Consider the following 19,342-nt stretch of genomic DNA (forward strand, 5'->3'; position numbering starts at 1 on the left):
AAACCATTTTGAGTTCAGCTTACTTTGTATAAGTGGAGTTGTACTGTACATGTCATTCTGAAGCAATTATTAAATTTAACAAGATGTTTGAAAATCTAGCTTGGTTTGCACACAAGCTGTATTCGTTTTTAACCTTTACATTGTGCTGTGTAGAAGACATGGACTGGAAGTTATGTTATTAATTCCCCTGTGGAGATCATTATTATAAACAATCAGTGATGAATATCTTTGTAAATCTCCTTTTGTGCCTGTGTGTGTGTATTTCTCAAGGATGGGTGAATCCTTGAAATGGAATTGACAAGTCAAAGAATGCACACGTTAAACATCTTAGATCCTTATTATTAGCATTCAGAAATGCTGAACAGTTTCCATTCCCGCTTTGAACATAATACCCACTTCTCCACACCCTCGCCGAGAGAGTATGACAAGCTTTTAAAATGTGTGTCAAATTAATGAATAAAAATTAGATTGCAATTTGTTTTAATCTGTAAATATCTGATGAATAAGGAGACATGATGTTCTTGCAAATATCTCTGAGAATGTTTATTTCAATTATTGAAAGTTGCTCATCCGCTTCATGAATTATTGACATTAATTCTAAATTCAGGTGTTCTGTGTGTTTGTGTTGATGCTTTACTTTCATGCTATTAATTTTTGTCAAACATATGACATACTTGATTGTCAAATAGTATTAATGAATGGATGACTTGATAGAATATTCTCATGTTGGTATTTTGAGCTGTTGAGTCTTATTCTAATTTTCTTATTTTGTTTTTAACCCTCAGAGATCAATTGTATCGGCGGCCACTTTTCTTGTTTAGCTTGGATCTACCTTCTTTTTAAATTTATGTTCTGCCATTAACAAAGATGGGGGCAGGAAGAGAGAATGCCAGGGGTCCAGTGGGTCACACTGATCCTTTCTTCCCTCCATATGCCCGATTAGATTCTAAGCACAGAAGGAAGTACATGCAACCTGCCTTTTCCAGACAGCAGGGCCTTCTCTTGGCTTGCAGAGGTACACTTGAGATGGAGGTGGCAGAGATGGGCTGCCACACCAGGCCAGGCCTTGAGGAACCTGCAATGCATTCCCTGCAGAGTGGTCTCCAGTAGGCTTCGGAGACAGTGGGAGCTGGGGCCCTGTCAAGACTCTGCACGGGGGGAATTCACTAGGAGGTGTCTACAGGAGCCCCTGAGAAGGTGAAAGCTGAACGGAGGAGCCAGTTAAGGGAAGGTGTGCAGATATGTGTGAGTTGGGCAGCCTGAACTCGGGGGAACAAAGCAGAGAAAGAGGGGAGCCAGAGCGGCAGTGGTGGTGACCGAGTGATTTAGGGAAACTAAAGCAGGAAGGGAGGTCATGGAGGAAGAAGATTCTAAGATTGGGCAAAGAGGCTGAACTGGGTTTGGTCTACGCTGTTTGGGGCATTGGGTCAGATGCACAGGGAGTGTTCCAGAGGGGCTGGGGACAGCAACGTGGGAGGGTCCCATGACAGCAGGGATTCGGGTTCTAGTAGGTGTCTTCTGCAGGCACTGGATGGCCCCTTCCTCACTCATTATCTCAGCTGTCCCAGAGGGGCAAGAGCCAAGGCCCCTCAGCCTCTGCTGAGCTGAAGCACTCAGACCTCCATAGCTGCTGCCCCCACGGTGTTGGTGAAGTGTGTGCACCGCCTGTCCCTGCTCCTCTCCAGGACTGCCCTCCTCCAGCTCTGTCACCCCTGACTTGGGACTGGCTTCTATGGAGCAGGGTGGTCTGCCGAAGGAGGGAGTGCAGTAAATGTCTGTGTGAGTGTGTGTGCACTTGGGTGAGGGCCTGAGGGTTTAAAGGCAAGGATTTTGATTGGCTTGTAACAACCAATGAGCAGGCAGAGATGACGGCCAAAGGATATTCAAATCGATATAAAGGGTGATTTTCAAACCCCACCCCTGATTTTTGCCTTTCCCAGCACAGCTGTCCCCACTGTGTTCCATTTCACTTCCACCCTCTGGCCTCAGACCAAACCCAGCCACGAGCCTGCAGCTCAGGAGCACATGCAGGGCTGACAGCACCAGGCAGCACAGAGACCAGGGCCCTGTGGGTGGCGAATGGGGTGCAGGGGTTGGAGGATGGGGTTTGTTCCATGAGTAGGGAAGGAGAAGAAGCAGGGAGAACCCAGCTGGGGTGATGGCTGCTTCTTGCACTCCCTGAGCCCAGGCCTCGCCCCAGGGTGCTTAGAGTGGAGCCTGGTTCTGTGCCTGTCCCCACCCCGCCTCAGGCTTCCTGTGAAGCACTGTGCCCCCAGACTGCAGGCTTGTGTGGGCAGTAGTTCAGGTCCCTCTGACCACTCCAGCAGGGAAAAAGCTGCTTTGAGACCAGATGCTTTGCACCTGGCATCCTGGGACCAGGAAGGGCCATTGTTATGGGACCATTGTCATGGGAGCGGGGATAACCCGGTCAGGGCGCCTGGTGACTGAAGGATCCTGCTGGAGCCAGAGCGCAGAGCCACTGGGGCCAGAGGTATAAGCAGACTTGTTGGGGTTCAGGGAGAAGACTCCTTGGATCTGAAATAGGTGAGCCTGGGCGAAGGCTGAGGAGGTGCCCATGGAGAATCTCTGAGCCCAGGAGGAGCAGCAGGCAGGAGACGGGAGGCCTGGGTGCCAGTCCTGGTTTGGCCCTGAAATAGCTGAGTGACTTTGGACAGGCCACTTGCCTTCTCTGGACTAAATCTCCCTCAGTTGTGAAATAAGCACTGAGAGAAATTCCCTTTTGTCCCTGCTACTTCTGGTTCTATCATGGGGGAAATTCACAACTACCCTTTCACCTCTGCCAGCCTAGCTTAGCCCTGAGCTGAGTTTTGGGGATCACCTTCAGATGTCTATGGCTCCCTGATTTCACCATTTCCATGTCAGAGGCCAGCCCTCCCTTCCTGTGAGACTCAGCTCTACGTGGGCTCAGAGACACTGGTGCAGGCTGGACTGAGCCTTGCTAGAAAAGCAAGTACAGCTGACAAGACAGAGGAGGGAAGGGCAGCCCGGGATTTCTCAGGCCAGGGCTGACTGGGCTCCAACGGGGAGGGAGGAGTTCCCAGAAAAGAGAGAGGCAGGGGCTGGCTAGACCAAAGCAGACAGAGAAGCCGCGATACTAACTCACCCTGAGGGCCTCCAGTCTCTGTGCCCAGGAGTCAGAGAACAAGCCTTCAGATTAGGCTGAGGAATGAGGCGTCCCACCCAAAGCTGATCCCAGACAGCCCTCCACCCCACGGCCACAGCTGCTCCCCAAGCCCCATCACACCTCTTCCACCGCCCCTCCCTTTCTCCCTCCCTTTCCCTGCCCCTTGAAGTGCCCTCCTCCCCTGCCCCTCACTCAAGGTCAGGAACACCAGCAGGAGCCTCCAGGGCCCTGTCATCTTCTCACCATGCGGGGGAAGCTAGAACAGGGGTTCTGGAGGTGCTCCAATCCAGACGCCACAGCCCGTGGGCTGGGGGAGATGAGAAAGGCAAAGGCTTTGGTTGGGTAAGTGTGAGGTCTGCAGGGCAGGCTTGGGCAGAGGGGAGGGTGGAAATCACTGCCAGACCAAGCAGCCCAGCTCCCCAGACACTGCTTGCCTCCCCCTACCTGGCTGTAGTGCCCACCCAGCAGGCACTGGATTTCTCCCCACTACTTCTTTCCTGACCATGGCATTCCTGTCCACCTTAACACCCAAGGGAAAGGACAGGTGGAAAAAGGGTCGGGGCTTGGGGACGAGTAAGTCCCTCTGGTCCCTAGGGAGGAAAGAAACCTCATTTCAACCACATATGAGCACCAGATATGGAGGACACTGAACCCAAAGCTGAGCCAAGTTAGTGGGTGTGGGGTCTGGTCCACCCAGAATCAAATCAGAGCCTCTCCTGACCCGCTCCTGTGAATTCGAGACGTGTCTGTTGAGGAGGGACCTAGGGAGAAAGGAACCCAGACCCACTTAGCTCTGGCAGACCCGCTGGGGTCCCCACAGCAGAGGTCAGAGAGGAAGCCACAGAGGGAGGTAACTGGACGGCCTGGAATGAATGTGGAAAAGTGTCATATATCTATTTTACAGACAGGGAAACTAAGCTCTAGTCTGCCCCCAGGTCCAGCCAGGGAGATAAAGCGAGGACTGAACACCCTGGGAATACAAAGTCTCCAGCTTGCCCAGCTCCTTCTCTGGGCTCCTGTGAGTGTCCGTGACAATGAAGTTGGGAGAGGAGGTTGCTGAGGCTCCCAAGTTCCCTGAAGGGCCTTCTCAGAGGGTGGGCAGAGAACCCAGAAATGCCCAGAACCCTAGGCCCTTTGACAAGACTTCGCTGTGCCCTGCTCTGATAGTGCCAAGGAGGAGGCGCTGTCCCTAGCTCCCCAAGAGACTTCCCAACTCCTTCAGCACAGTTACCTGCCCCAGTCCCTCCTGCAGAAATTCAACTTGTGACAAGGGCTATTGCGAGTCCCCAGGGAGCAGGGCCAGCCCAGCCTGGATGAGGGGCTGAGCCTAAGTCCAGGCTTCCCTGTCTCCAGGTCCCAGAGGCCAGAGGAGGCTGAAGGTGCAGATGGTTCCAGCAGGGTCCTCCCCTAGGGGACCCAAGATCCCAAGTCTATGCAGAGGGTGCCCACCCCATTCACACGGGTGGGGAGGCCACAGCACAGAGAGAGGGGCAGATCCCCCTCCCTTTGAGAGCTCCTGTCCCCTGGGGAGAGAGGACACACTCTGACACATTAGACAATGATGCAGAGCCAGCCGCAGGCTGAAGAGTCACACGATAGTGGCACATGGCAAAGGGTGCTCTTGTAAGCTACAGGGAGGAGCTGTCACTTCTCAGAGTCAGCAGCAGTCAGAGAAGGGGCAAGTCAGCATGGGAATACAGTTGCTGACCCACCCACACACACACGGTGACATGCCTCGTGCCATCTGGGGATAGGGCTGCCTTCCTCCCCCTCGGGAGGGTCCCCCGCCCTGATTGGGTACATAATCAGGTTCAGGGAGAAGTTGAGGCCCCACTGTTGGTGAGGAAACCCCCTACAAGCTCGCCTCTGCCTGTGCGTGTGATTCAGTGGGAGCCTCTCTCTCACGCCTGGTTTCCTGTCCTGTCTGTGGGTCACACTTCAACCAGACCAGCCGGAAGCCTCTGGGCAGAAGTCAGAAGGCCTGTTCCGGTAATGCCACTTACTCCCCGTGAGACCCTGAGCAGGTGGCTGACCATACCTGGGCCTCAATTCCCACATCTTTGAAAAAGAAAAGTGATACCTCCCTCGCAAACGTGCTGTGGGACTTGATAAGGTGTGCATGGGCACACTTTGTAAACATGCTTGTGTGAGTGACTGGCAGACATCGCTCCCTGAGCTGTCTTCTAGCTCCGGAGCTGCATCCTGCTTTCCTGCTTCGGTCCCTTGAACACAAACATCTGATCGCCCTACTGTGTCCGCCTTTCGCCTACCCCTCTACCCTTCCCATTCTCAGTCCCCGTGCACTCCTACCATAAGGAGAAGGGTGCTGTGCTGACATGGAGTGGGAAGCAGAAGTCCAGGGGCAGGCAAAGCAGTGGACGTGGAATTGAGCCCACTTGACAGGCTCCAATTCCCATCTCAGTTATTACCTCTGTACACAGAGTCCCCGGCAGCAGACGCCACACCAGCAGAGCCCCAGCGGTACAAGTGCAATTACACACAGCGTTCCTACACCTCCTAAGATATATTAGCTCGCTCTCTTTGTAAATTGCATCTGATTTTAAAATTAAATCTTTGAAGCACAGACATTAACTAAAGAAAGAGATGCTAGGGTCTTTCACCTGTTTATGTTTTAATTAAACAATATTTCTCCAGGGTACTTAAGTGGTGGGGTTCAAGGATGCAGAGTTGGGGCCCAGTCCAGGGCCCTAGGCTCCCTCTCCCCCACCTCACTGATGCATCCCTTCTGAGGAACCCTGCTCCGTGTGCTCTCCCAACCCTCCCCTCCTCTACCTTTGCCAGGGACCGTCCCTACACTCCCCTTCTGGTTTTGAATCTCCACCTCCTCTCCCCTCTCCCCTCCCACACCCACGAAACCTTCCAGAGTGGAAACACATCACTGACCCACCACACAGGCCTGGGCATGACGTTCCTGGCCACCATGTGACCAGTGGGGCTTGGGGTTCATGATCAGGGTTCCAAGTGTCCCTGAGCTTGTCATCCACCTTCAGCCTGGCTTTCCCTGGAGAGGGCAGCAAAGCCAGGGCCCTGCAAAGAAGAGGCAGCGCACAGAGGGAGTGAACGGGAGGCAGCCCATTACTCGCCCACAGTTTCCTCCTGGCCTTCTCAGCTCCTCCCTACGGGGTAGGTCATGATGGGGAGGAGCAGCTGGGCACAGGGGAGAGCAGGCATGGTCTACAGAGGCCCGAGAGCTGTGTGCCAGACAGCACTGAGCCCACCAGGCCCAGACTCACCTATAGCTGGAGATTCCCACTTCCCTGTGCCCATAGCATCTGCCCTTTGAAGCCTCCCATCTCCCCAATGCAGGCCTTGGCCTTTCTCATTTTTTATCAGAGGTGCTGGAAGAGCAGCAAAATCAGGCCCAGCTCCCAGTTCCCTCTCCCCGGTCGTCTCCAGGTGTCCCCTCCCACCAGCACACAGGAAAAGGGCCACATGGCCTGGCAAGCCTCACACCCACGGCTGCTACTGCTGCTGTTGCTGTTCCCAGGTGAGGGGGAGGAGCAGCCCAGGGAGCAGAGGAGATGCATGTGGTGGGAGCAGAGGAGATGCATGTGGTGGAAGCAGTGGAGATGGGTGTGGTGGGAGCAGAGGAGATGCGTGTGGTGGGAGCAGAGGACATGCGTGTGGTGGGAGCAGAGGAGATGGGTGTGGTGGGAGCAGAGGACATGCGTGTGGTGGGAGCAGAGCAGATGCGTGTGGTGGGAGCAGAGCAGATGTGTGTGGTGGGAGCAGAGCAGATGCGTGTGGTGGGAGCAGAGGAGATGCGTGTGGTGGGAGCAGAGGACATGCGTGTGGTGGGAGCAGAGGAGATGGGTGTGGTGGGAACAGAGGAGATGTGTGTGGTGGGAGCAGAGGAGACGCGTGTGGTGGAGACTATCAGGATAGCGGGGTCAGGAGCAGGTGGCTCTGTGGCCAGAGGCCTGGTGTGTGGGCAGGTTGTGCATGTGGCCCTGATCTATGCGCTGCTTCATCATTCTCCAGGCTCTCAGGCACAATCCAAGGCTCAGGCCCTTCACAAAGAGGCAGGGCAGACGCTGACGGTGAGATGCCAGTACCCTTCCAACAGCAGGCTCTACGAGACGAAAGGCTGGTGTAAGGAGGCGTCAGCATTCAAGTGCATCAGGTTAGTCACCAGCTCCAAGCCCAGGACGCTGGCTTCGATCTCTCGATTCTCAATCTGGGATGACCCTGATGCTGGCTTCTTCACTGTCATCATGACTGATCTGAGAGAGGAAGACTCAGGACACTACTGGTGTAGAATCTACCGTCCTTCTGACAACTCTGTCTCTAAGTCCGTCAGATTCCATCTGGTGGTGTCTCCAGGTGAGCCCCTTCCCTAGGGTCCTCAGGGGGATGCCCCTCACCTCCTTTTGGTGCCTCCATCACTCCCAGTTTCCAAATCATGAAAGCCACCCACACCCACACCCAGTCTCCTGGGAAGGCTGTTGGGAACAGGTGCAGGGGAACTCATTTGTGCACATGAGCAGCCATCTCACAGTCTCCACAACTCCCAAGCTTGCAGCCTGGGCCTCCTGAGAGGTGCTGAAACAGACCCAGTGAGCACGCTGAGCAGTCAGCCCATATGACCCTGCTACCAGAGGGCAGGACTGCCTGGCATCTTTGGTACATAGCAGGTGCCCAGGAAAGATGCATCCACTGGCTGCCCCCACCATGGAGAGCCAGTGGCCTCTTAATATCTGGGTAGGGCTCTGTCCATCCCTCCTAGTCCAGATCAGGGTCAGCAAACTATGACCCAATAACTATGAATGACTGAAAAAAAATCAAAAGAAAAACAATATTTTGAGACATGTAGGAAATTCAAATTTCAGTGCCCAGAAGTAGAGTGATTTTTTGGAACACAGCCATGCCCCCTCATTTACCTATTGTCTGTGGCCCTTTTCATACTGTGACCGCAACATAGAGCAGTTGTGACAGAGACCACATGGCCCATCCCTGACCCTTTACAGAAAGTGTGCCAACCTCCAGCCCAGAGCAGAGCTACTCAAAGTGCCTGTAGAAGAGGACCTTTTTTAAAACACAAATCTGCAATTCACCAATGACTACTTTTTTTTGTAAAATATGGTAAAAATAAATTACTAGAAAAGAAAAATGAGAAAAAGACATACAAAGTACAAGCCCAAAGTTTATTAAATTTGACAAACATAAAATTTCATTTTAGTAAACATAATCAGAACAAATATCACATAGAGAAAAAAATTATAAAAACTATATACATTGTGCATTTGAAAGTGTGCCTAAATGTGGTTGATGGAGGGGCGTAACGGCATACCCATAATGCTTTGTGATTCCTCAGTTAAAACTAAACACACATTTCCTTAGAAAGGAAATCACAATTGTCCATATTAAATGCCAATATGCACCCTTCAGGGAAACACCGTCTGTGCATATTAAATAAGGCTTATAATGTGACAAGTGAGCACGCTTCTTACTTGTTAACTTTCCTAATCTGAGAACTCTTTATGACACCACATCGCTTAGGAGCTAATGTAAAAAGAAATTGTGTTGATTTTTTAAAAAATAATACTTAGAATACCAGAAAACTGGTCTCACAGAGGTATATTGTCAGAAATAGAAGAAATTTTAAAGCAATTCTGACAAGCTCGATAGTTTTATTTTTAACTTTTACAAAAGGAAACTAATGGTACTGTAATTTCAAAATATATCTTCAATCCTTTACCAGTAGTCAGTTCCAAAACTTTATCCTAAAAGTTATAAAGTATCTTTTTATGGGAAAATATGGATTTTAGATCTATGAATTTCCTCTGTATATATCTTTTTTTTTGTTTTTTTTGAGACTTAGTTTCGCTCTTTTTACCCAGGCTGGAGTGCAATGACGTGATCTCGGCTCACCGCAACCTCCGCCTCCCGGGTTCAGGCAATTCTCCTGCCTCAGCCTCCTGAGTAGCTGGGATTACAGGCACGCACCACCATGCCCAGCTAATTTTTTGTATTTTTAGTAGAGACGGGGTTTCACCGTGTTGACCAGGATGGTCTCGATCTCTTGACCTCGTGATCCACCCGTCTCGGCCTCCCAAAGTGCTGGGATTACAGGCGTGAGCCACTGCGCCTGGCGTATATATCTTCTTTTGACAAAAAAACAAAATTCAAAACATGCTATCAAAGTATTAATGTTTACCCATCAGCACTTGTGAAGATATGCAGTATGAAGATTACCACCTCTTTTCTTGAGAAATGTAAATTAAGACCATGTCATAACGATTGATAGAAATGGTTCTTCTAACTTTTATTTTTGCAGTTAGACTTTATTTGCCACTGAAAAAACTGTTGCTTTTCTTCCTTGCAGCATCAGAAATATTAACATCAGAACTACAATATAAACAAGCCTGGTGGTGCAATTCGCATTTGTACTAAACTGGCTTCTTGTCCTGAAGAAATGTTAGGAATTCTTTCTATAAATGAAACATTCTCAACAAAACTTTTAATTTGACATGCAATAGTAGCTGTTTATGATCTGTTTCCATATTTCCACATACTAAAGAGAATGTTTTGAAATTTAATATATTTACCTTATATAATTCACAATTTTATCCACATTGGTCAGCACACTATCCAATTAAGCCGCTTTTTTTTTTTTCATAGCAAAACTCTCTCAATGAAGGAAAGTGTGTTAATTTACAATCTAGCCCAAGGCTTCTTAATCTGGATGACTTTTCCAGAATGTTTTCCTGTCATTGCAACTGCACCATCAGAACATACTCTTACCTGAAACTTAACCTCCAAACCACATGCTGATCATGCAACCTTCATAGTTTTATACATTCAGAGCTAGTTGTGTTTTTGACAATTAAACTAGAAATTCAGAATTCCTTCATATCATCATGTTCAAATTGCATATACTGTAAGAATAGCTATGCTAGCAATATCTCTGCATTTTTTCAAATTGCCATGAAAAATACTTTGCTAGCTTCATTTGTTCTAGGAAGTGGTCATCCATATCATTATCCAATTCCTGAATATGTTGACCTAAGGTACCAAGGGAAAATGATTTTAAGCTCCCTTCTTTGCTATAAATTACCCAATATTGTAATGCAAACATTGTTCAGTAATGTTTTGGCAATTGTAGATGAATTATTAGTCTTTGCAATACAAAATGTTACTTTACAAGAAGCCAAAAAGTCCAGAACTTCTATGTCAAATACAGATTGCTTTCGAGAGCTTTTCTATCCAATATTCTTTTTTTTTTTCCTAAAAACAATCAGTTTTTTGTGACCTTGTGTTTTTCCATTTTATATGTATATGCCATTTGTTTTTATGGTTCATTTGCCTCATTACCCAGTACATCTCAATAAATACCTCACTAGGTTTTAATACTTCCCTGCTAATTATAACTACAAAATTCACATATGTGACTGTTTTATTTATATATATATATATATATATATATATATATAGAGAGAGAGAGAGAGAGAGAGAGAGAGAGAGAGACAGAGTCTTGCTCTGTTGCCAGGCTGGAGTGTAGTGGCGCAATCTTGGCTCACTGCAACTTCTGCCTCCTAGGTTCAATTGATTCCCCTGCCTCAGCCTCCCAAGTAGCTAGGACTACATGCACCACCATGCCCAGCTAGTTTTTTTATATTTTAGTAGAGATGGGGTTTCACCTTGTTGGGCAGGATGGTCTTGATCTCCTGACCTCGTGGTCCACCCGCCTCATCCTCTCATAGTGCTGGGATTATAGGCATGAGCCACCGTGACGGGCCAGTTTGTGGTAATTTGTTATGACAGCAATAGGGAACTATTACAGTCACATATGTGAGTTTTTTCTTGAGACAGAGTCTTGTTCTGTCGCCCAGGCTGAAGTGCAGTGGTGTGATCTCAGCTTACGGCAACCTCCGCCTCCTGGGTTCAAGTGATTCTCCTGCCTCAGCCTCCTGAGTAGCTGAGATTACAGTGTGTCCCCCCACGCCCAGCTAGTTTTTGTATTTTTAGTAAAGACAAGGTCTTACCATGTTGGCCAGGTCGGTCTCAAACTCCTCACCTCAAGTGATCTGCCCGCCTCGGCCTCCCAAACTGCTGGGATTACAGGGGTGAGCCACCATGCCTGGCCACTAACAACTAATTTTAAAGTATCACACACTGAAACATGGTCCTGCTGTGGGTTACTAGCACACAGCTCGCTCCATTTTTGACTATCCATGCTAATTTGGCAATACACAAGCTGGTTTATATCCTGTTCAATAAGATGACATGAGTTAACTAATCAGGAGCTTGGATCTTGAGGCAATATCAAATTGATATAAAACTTTTGAAACCCCTACTCCCAATTTTTATACTTACCTTGCTGTGGATGGGTTACAGACAATTTGTAGGCCAGCATCAGCCCACAGATGACACATTCAATAGCACAGGTCTAGAATTTTACCAACGTCCCAAACGCCTCTCTCAGCCTGAGCATGGGGTTATCCTGGCCAGCATCCTAGACAGCCTCAGAGAGAGCGTCCTATGGGACAGGATCGTGTCCACATGTCCATTGGCCAGTGACTCTCTCCAGAGAGAACATTCCAGGGCAGTCCCTGGAACAAGGACTGGCCCAGCCTCAGGCACCCTCTTCTGCTGGCCCCTCCTGGCCCTTTCCCCTTCTCCCTGCCTCCTGGACTCCAAATAGGTATGTAGACCTGTCTGCTAGGTCTAGACACTGAGAATCCCCTCTTCCTTTCCTAGCCTTGGGTCCAGCCCCACTTTCTTTTCCTTCTGGGCCCTACCCACCCAACCAGCCATTGCCTTTTTGACCTCAGTAGTCCCCATCGCTTTTCCAGGGACAGCATTCCTCACCTCCCCCAAGGGCTCTGAGCACAGTAGTTCAGCCTCAAGCTTTACACAGCTGTCCTTACTTCCTAACATCTTTCTGATGACATCATTATGTTGCCTTCTCGTTTCCCACTTTGATATTATAAGATGTTCAATACACTGTTTGAATGTGCTGGTAACTGCTTTGCTTCTTGAATAGAGCCACCACCACCATAGCCCAGCCAGATGAGTGCTCTGTGGACCCACAGCCTCAGCTGAGTGTGACCCCAGGAGCCACGGTGTGCTGCTGGCAGGCACAGGTGGGGTCTCCCACTCGCTAACCACGGCCCCTTCTCTTCCCCGGCAGCCTCTGCCTCCACATGGACCACCTGGGCTCCCCGCAACCTGGTCTCTTCACAGAGCCAGACCCAGAGCTGTGTGCCTCCCACTGAAGGAGCCAGAGAAGCCCCTGAGTCTCCATCTACCATCGCTGCCCCTTCACAGTGAGTTCGTGGGACGCCCAGAGTCACACAGCTCCGGGCAGGGACTGGCAGACGGAGACTTGCCTCCCCAGCCCATCCTCTCCCCTTCTTGTCCCTCCATCTTCCAGGCCACAGAACTCCACGCTCCGCCCTGGCCCTGCAGCCCCCAGCGCCCTGCTCTCTGTGCTCTGTGGACTCCTCGGAGCCAAGAGCCTGGTGCTGTCAGCCCTGCTCGTCTGGTGGTGAGTGTGGTGTGGGTTGGACTTGGGCAAATGGAACAGGGAACAGCTTCTGCCCAGGATAGAGGCTCAGAGGGGAATTGGCTAGAGAATGGAGGTGGAAATTACCATCGGCAGGGCTCTCCAAATGGCTTCATGGAGCAGATCCATTGACATGTCACACAGGCTCACCTTTGTCCTTCAGCTGCAAACTTACAGGAATCTCATCCACGTTTCTCTGTCTCTGTATTTTCTCTTCTCTCTTTCTTCTGCTTCCCCCCATGCCCTTTTCATCCCTGTCCCTCTCCATTTCTCCCCTACCTTCCCCACCCCACCCCCTTCCCCTGTCCCTGTCTCTCTATTCCTTCCTCCTCTCCCCTTCTTCCCTCTTTCTTTCTCCTTCTCCCCTTCCCCTCCCCCATCCCTCCATCAGAAACACTGACCTGCACAACTGGGAAGTCCCTCCCACCACCTGCCCTTCCAGGGACTCCCTAAAGCCACCATCCCAGGACTCTGCCTCATTCTAGTCCTGAGGGAGAGAGGGTGGACACAGGAGGTAAACAGCCACTGGGAAGAAGGGACACATGGGAAAAACCATATGTGGGGCTGAGTAAAAGGTGCAAGGACAACTCAGTCAGGCCAGGAGCTGGCTTGCTGGAGGAGAGGGACAGGGTAGGAGAACAGATTCAAGTCATTTCAAGTATTTCTCCCGGTTCTTTGCATCTCAGGGTCTTAAGGAATCGGCATATGCCGCATCAAGGGAGATCTCTGCTGTGCCCAGCTCCGCACAGTCCCCAGGCCCATAGACGCTTCCCACTGAGCCACAGGACCCCAGGTGGGCGGCAAGTCTCCAACAAGGCTGGGCTCCCAGGAGCTCCTCCCGGACCTCTGCATTCCCTGCAAAGAAAAAGCCAGAACTTTATCCAAGGCCTTTGGCCACATCCTCCCTACAGAGCTGAGGCTTTCCTCCCAGGCCCTCTACTTGCCCACCCTCAGTTTGCACCGCACCCCGTTATGGGAGCAAAGCCCAGCACCTGCAGCGCCTTTTCACCAAGCCTGGGTCACTGATGACGATCCTTCCTCCCTGCCTCCTCCTCCTATCTATAGCCCCCGATAAAAGAAAAACTTGGCCAGGTGAGGTGGCTCACGCCTGTAATCCCAGCACTTTGAGAGGCTGAGGCAGGTGGATCACAAGGTCAGGAGTTCAAGACCAGCCTGGCCAATATGGCAAAACCCCATCTCTGCTAAAAATACCAAAAAAATTAGCCAGGTATGGTGATGGGTGCCTGTAATCCCAGCTACTGGGGAGGCTGAGGCAGGAGAATCGCTTGAACCCAGGAGGCAGAGTTTGCAGTGAGCCGAGATAGTGCCACTGTACTCCAGTCCGGGTGACAGAGTGAGACTCTGTCTCAAAAAAATTTTAAAAAAAAGAAAAACTTTAGGTCTGGAACGCTGGTGGCTGACACCTGTAATATCATCACTTTGGGAGGCCGAAGCTGGAGGATTGCCTGAATCCAAGAGTTTGAGGTTGCAGTGAGCCATGATCACACCACTGCAGGCTAGCCTGAGCAACAGAGTGAGATCTTGTCTCTAAAACAGAAAAGAAGAAAAGAAACACGTTAGACAAAATAAAATTAACAGAGTTTATTTGAGCAAGAAACGATGTGGAAATTGGGCAGCCCTCCAAACCAGAAGAGGTTTAGAGAGCTCCACTCTGCAACCCAGGCAGCTGCAGAGACAGCAAAAGACTGAAGAAAGCAGAAACAAGGAACAAAAAGCAAATTGGTCATTTCAGTTACCTTCCTTGTAAAGGTTAAAGCAGAGGGGACTTCCTTTCCGTGCTGGCCAAAATTGGCCTGTTCAGGGATTTGGCTCTTATCTGTCTCTCCTAATTTCTCAGAAGGGCAGACAAACAGTGTGGTTTCAGCTTGGTGATGTGCAACCTTAGCACGGTGACCCCATTTTGGTTTGGGCTGTTGGACTGAGGGCAGGAGCTCAGTCTAAATCAATAGCCTCTTATCAATCTTATGTAACACCCCACAGCCAGACGTTTCTGTCTCCCTCTCCCCTTGCTCAGCCACACTCTGCCAAGGCCTCCCCTGTTGTGTCTCCTCCCCCTTTCCAAGCCCCGGCACTCGGACCAGTGTGTCAGCCACCTAACAGGGGTCCTGTCTTCAGTCCCCACCTCCTAGCTGGTTCCCCTGATACACCCCTTCCCAACAATACCTCTGTGCATTTCCACCACCCAGGAATTGAAGTCCTGTGTCATTACTGGGGGCCTGACAATGCTTTGCCCAGATCAGCCACCCCTGCAGCACAGCACTGCCCTGTGCTGTCCTTACCGCCGCCAACATGGCTGCAGCCTCTAGAGGAAAGTGAACCTTTCTCGTTTTCTGCACTAGCTGAGCAAGAGGCGCCTCAACTTGCCACATTCGAGATCACTCTGTGCCTTGCCCCAGGCCTGTCACCCCCACAGGGCTGTCCTCTGACACCTGCAGTCCCTATTTCGGACCTACTGGACTGAGCCTGGTGTGATTATCTTCTCTCTCTCTTGTTTGTCATCTATTTTTCTTTATTTCTACTCTCTGGGAAAGTGCCTCAAAGTTACATTCTATTCAAATGTTTACAATATACACGATCATATTTCTCATTTCTAAAGGTCCATGTGTTCTCTGAATGTTCATTTTTATAGCACGGCATGTTTTATTTTGGCAAGCCATATTTTCCCTGGAAATATTAAAGTTTTAACTTTTGAACTTCTTCGAAGCTTTACATATTTTCTGTGTCCTCCAAGTGCCCGTCATATCTTTTGTTTTCTCCTTTCATTTACCTCTGTCTTTCTTCAGAGCTTTCTGGAAGCCTCTGCCGCTTCTCCGCCACCCACTTGCATGGAAGTGCCCAGAAGCCCCGTGCGTGCCGCAGGGTGCTGTGGGCTCCAGGCTGATTGGGCAGAGCATGGCTCCTTTTTTTTCTCTTTCACAGTCCTGTTTCTCCAGAAAGGACTCTTAGCTGCCCTCCCTGGGGGTGTAAGCCTGGACCCAGGGTTCTAGGCACCAACTGAAGCAGAGCAAAGGGATCTCACTGCCCAATGTCTGTTCCCACCCAAGCCCCCACTACACGTTGTCTCTCTGTGGCCCCCTGTGGCCCGAGCAGAGCACCTCAGATTTTCCACACAAACATCCCTCCCCGGCCGCTTGCTGTGGCTCACACCTGCCATTCCAGCACTTTGGGAGGCTCTGATTGTGTCCACCCTCATCAGAGACTTACCTCAAGCTCTCAACAGCTGTTGAGAGAGAGGAAAGACAGGATGTGGGCAGCTAACCTACACTCAGTCTCACAAGAGCCAGAGAATCTAGGAGTCTAAGTGATTCTTAAAGCAGAGCTCTGACCTGTTCTCTGGTTTCTGGCACCCACTTCAACCCTGCGTCAAGACATACAATTTCTCACTGGGTGCGATGGCTTACACCTGTAATCCCAGCACTTTGGGAGGCTGAGGCGGGCAGATCGCCTGAGGTCGAGAGTTCGAGACCAGCCTGACCAACATGGAGAAACCCCGTCTCTACTAAAAATACAAAAACTAGCTGGGTGTGGTGGGGCGAACCTGTAATCCCAGTTACTCAGGACGCTGAGGCAGGAGAATCGCTTGAATCCAGGAGGCAGAGGTTACAGTGAGCCAAGATCACGCCACTGCACTCCAGCCTGGGTGACAGAGAGAGACTCTGTCTCAAAAAAAAAGACATACCATTTCTCCTCTCCACCTTTCTGGGGTTCTAGGGTAAAAACGACTTTCCTCTTATTCCCCCACTCCCACCAGCTTTCTCTAATCTGTGAAGTCATCTGATTTTACCCACCTCCAAAATGTGTAAGGAGCTCTCTGTTTATCCTAGAGGATGCAATTTTTATCCGGTTATTGCTGCTTTCACCTTCTTGGCATGAGAGAGGAGGGACCCCAGATTTTCCATCAAAACACCCCTCCCCGGCCGCCTGCTGTGGCTCACACCTGCAACCCCAGCACTGTGGGAGGCCGAGGCAGGTGGATCACGAGGTCAGGAGATTGAGACCAGCCTGGCTGACATGGTGAAAACTCATCTCTACTAAAAGCACAAAAATTTGCTGGGTGTAGTGGTGCATGCCTGTAATCCCAGCTCCTCAGGAGTCTGAGCAGAATTGCTTGAACCCAGGAGGCAGAGATTGCAGTGAGCTGAGATTGCACCACTGCACCCCAGCCTGGGCAACAAGAGCGAGACTCTGTCCCCCCTCCAAAAAAAAAATCTCCTTCCTTTTCTGCCCTGGCCCCCTACAGTCACTGAGATGTTGATGCCTAAGAAGAACCAGATTGCTATTTATGAACTCCTTTTTAAGGAGGGAGTCATGGTGGCCAAGAAGGATGCCCACATGCCCAAGCACCCGGAACTGGCAGACAAGAACATGCCCGACCTTCATGTCATGAAGGCCATGCAGTCTCTCAAGTCCCAAGGCTATGTGAGGGAACAGTTTCCCTGGTATCTTACCAAGAAGGGTATCCAGTATCTCCATGACTACCTTCATCTACCCGCAGAGATTGTGCCTGTCACCCTGCGCCACAGCCATCCAGAGACAGGCAGGCCTCTGCCTGAAGGTCTGGAGGGTGAGCAGCCCACAGACTCACAAGAGAGGAAGCCGACAGAGATACCTACAGGTGGAGTGCTGTGCGGCCTGGTGCCGACAAGAAAGCCGAGGCTGGGGCTGGGTCAGCAACCGAATTCCAGTTTAGAGGCGGATTTGGTCATGGTCGTGGTGAGCCACCTCAGTAAAACTGGAGAAGATTATTTTGCATTGAATAAACTTACAGCCAAAAAAACTTTAAAACAACAACAAAAAAAACCCTCCCTAGTTCCCACCACCAAGGAGTGAGATCCCAGATCTCCACTTGCTCCTGTAAAGACTCCTGGCCTCCTCCCCTTCCCCCAAGGTCAGCACCCAGACTCCAGTACAGCCTCTTGGGGCCTTATCTTATCCCTGTTCACTCCAGTCGCCACAAGACGCGCACGATGCCCCGGTCCTTCCTTGCCACCCAGAATCTCAACTCTGTAAGACGTTTTTTTGTTTTTTTGTTTTTTTGTTTTTTTTTTGAGACGGAGTTTCACTCTTGTTACCCAGGCTGGAGTGCAATGGCGCGATCTCGGCTCACCGCAACCTCCGCCTCCTGGGTTCAGGCAATTCTCCTGTCTCAGCCTCCTGAGTAGCTGGGATTACAGGCATGCACCACCATGCCCAGCTAATGTTTTGTATTTTTAGTAGAGACGGGTTTCACCATGTCGACCAGGATGGTCTCGATCTCTTGACCTCATGATCCACCCGCCTCGGCCTCCCAAAGTGCTGAGATTACAGGCTTGAGCCACCGCGCCCAGCCTGTAAGACCTTTTAAATCCACTTCCCACTCATTCCAAATCCCATAACCCTTCCACCCTGCCCGTGAAATGCACGACTTGTGCATCAGCACAAGCCCCTGTGTGCTCAGCTTCTCTGAACGTCACCGTGGTACGCTCCCTGACATCTGCCTGTTCTCCGAGGACACTGCTTTCTCTGCAGTTCTCTTAAGCGGGGGCTTTTGCTCTCCTTCACCTCATGCTCCTGGGTCCCAGGGTGAGGTCAGTGTCCTCCGTGCTCCTCACGGCCCCTTCCTATCTTCCTATCCTCCCTAAAGCACCCCACAAGTAGCTTTCTGCCATTAGCCTATATCACTGTGGGTGACCACCCATCATTGCTGCAGATCCTGTACAATCTGGGCCACTTTATTCCTCGTGGGTCTTAACTCCAGGCTCAACATCGCTATTCCTGCTGCTGCCATAATCCTTGGTGACCTTGGGCCTGTATAGACCCAACATCTGCATGGACGATTCTTCCAAATCCCTGGCATCTCAGTTTCTTGGCCTCTGCCAGTGGTCTCATCCTCTTCACTATCTCAGCCACGCTTGCTGATGGTCAGCAAGCACAATAGCCCTGCTCTTAATCTCATTCCCACCACGCCCTACCTCATTCCTGTTAACCTGACCTCAGTATTGCTTTAATTCCACAGGGACCCATGATCCATTCATCCTGCCATCTGCCCCTTTCCCCCATCTCACTCATGCTTTCCTTTCCCTTAGGTGCCATGATCCAACCTCAAATCACTCTTTGACACACAGCCTCCTTTTCTGTGCCCCTCTCCCCTTTTAGTGAGCTCCTCTGGGAAAACTGTAACTCTGGTTGAACCCAGCTTCCCGCTTACAATGTGCCTGAACCCAGCCAAGGTGAATGTGGCTGTGGCTGGCAAAATACAATCTATCATCCCAAAATGTCTCACTGTAAGCACGTGACCTTGAGAGTGGAGTGGCTCTGCTCCGTTCTAGACCCACAGCGTCCCTGTCCTCCCTCTCCACATGCTCAGCTGGTATCCCCACATCCTAACTCACTGAACAGAGAGAGAGAGGGAAAGAGAGAAAAGGAGGGAGGGAGGGACACAGGGAGAAGGAGAGAAAGAGAGGAAGGAAGGAAGGAAGGAAGGAAGGAAGGAAGGAAGGAAGGAAGGAAGGAAGGAAGGAAGGGAAGGAGGGAAGGAGGGTGGGAGGGAGGGAGAAAGGAAGGAAGGAAAGGAAGAAGGAAGGGAGGAAGGAAGGGAGGGAAGGAGGGAGGGAGGGAGGGAGGAAGGAAGGAAGGAAGGAAGGAAGGAAGGAAGGAAGGAAGGAAGG

The 19,342-nt window shown here is 50.5% G+C and overlaps 1 protein-coding gene and 1 pseudogene across 2 annotated transcripts; both read left to right on the plus strand.

Moving 5' to 3' along the window:
• The first annotated feature begins 6,400 nt into the window (after positions 1 to 6,400).
• Positions 6,401 to 13,738, plus strand: NCR2 (natural cytotoxicity triggering receptor 2). Its single transcript, XM_032253291.1, has 5 exons — positions 6,401 to 6,653; positions 7,148 to 7,489; positions 12,300 to 12,435; positions 12,543 to 12,656; positions 13,361 to 13,738. Exons 1-5 carry the CDS (start codon positions 6,467 to 6,469, stop codon positions 13,698 to 13,700), a joined length of 1,119 nt encoding a protein of 372 aa, XP_032109182.1. The 5' UTR covers positions 6,401 to 6,466; the 3' UTR covers positions 13,701 to 13,738.
• A 3,194-nt stretch (positions 13,739 to 16,932) lies between these two features.
• LOC116533525 lies at positions 16,933 to 17,477 on the plus strand (annotated as a pseudogene). Its single transcript, XR_004261334.1, has one exon. The product of XR_004261334.1 is annotated as a 40S ribosomal protein S10 pseudogene (transcript).
• The last annotated feature ends 1,865 nt before the right edge of the window (positions 17,478 to 19,342 follow it).

This window comes from Sapajus apella, unplaced genomic scaffold, assembly GCF_009761245.1.
Source record: "Sapajus apella isolate SASKATOON/1434 unplaced genomic scaffold, GSC_monkey_1.0 scaffold83, whole genome shotgun sequence".
NCBI lineage: Eukaryota > Metazoa > Chordata > Mammalia > Primates > Cebidae > Sapajus > Sapajus apella.

Excerpts from the sequence above, each read along its gene's own strand:
- NCR2 (XM_032253291.1), top strand. The coding sequence starts at position 6,467 with ATGCAGGCCTTGGCCTTTCTCATTTTTTATCAGAGGTGCTGGAAGAGC. Across the intron at positions 6,654-7,147 it reads GCTGCTGTTGCTGTTCCCAG|GCTCTCAGGCACAATCCAAG; the intron begins GTGAGGGGGAGG and ends ATCATTCTCCAG. Across the intron at positions 7,490-12,299 it reads CCATCTGGTGGTGTCTCCAG|CCTCTGCCTCCACATGGACC; the intron begins GTGAGCCCCTTC and ends CTTCCCCGGCAG.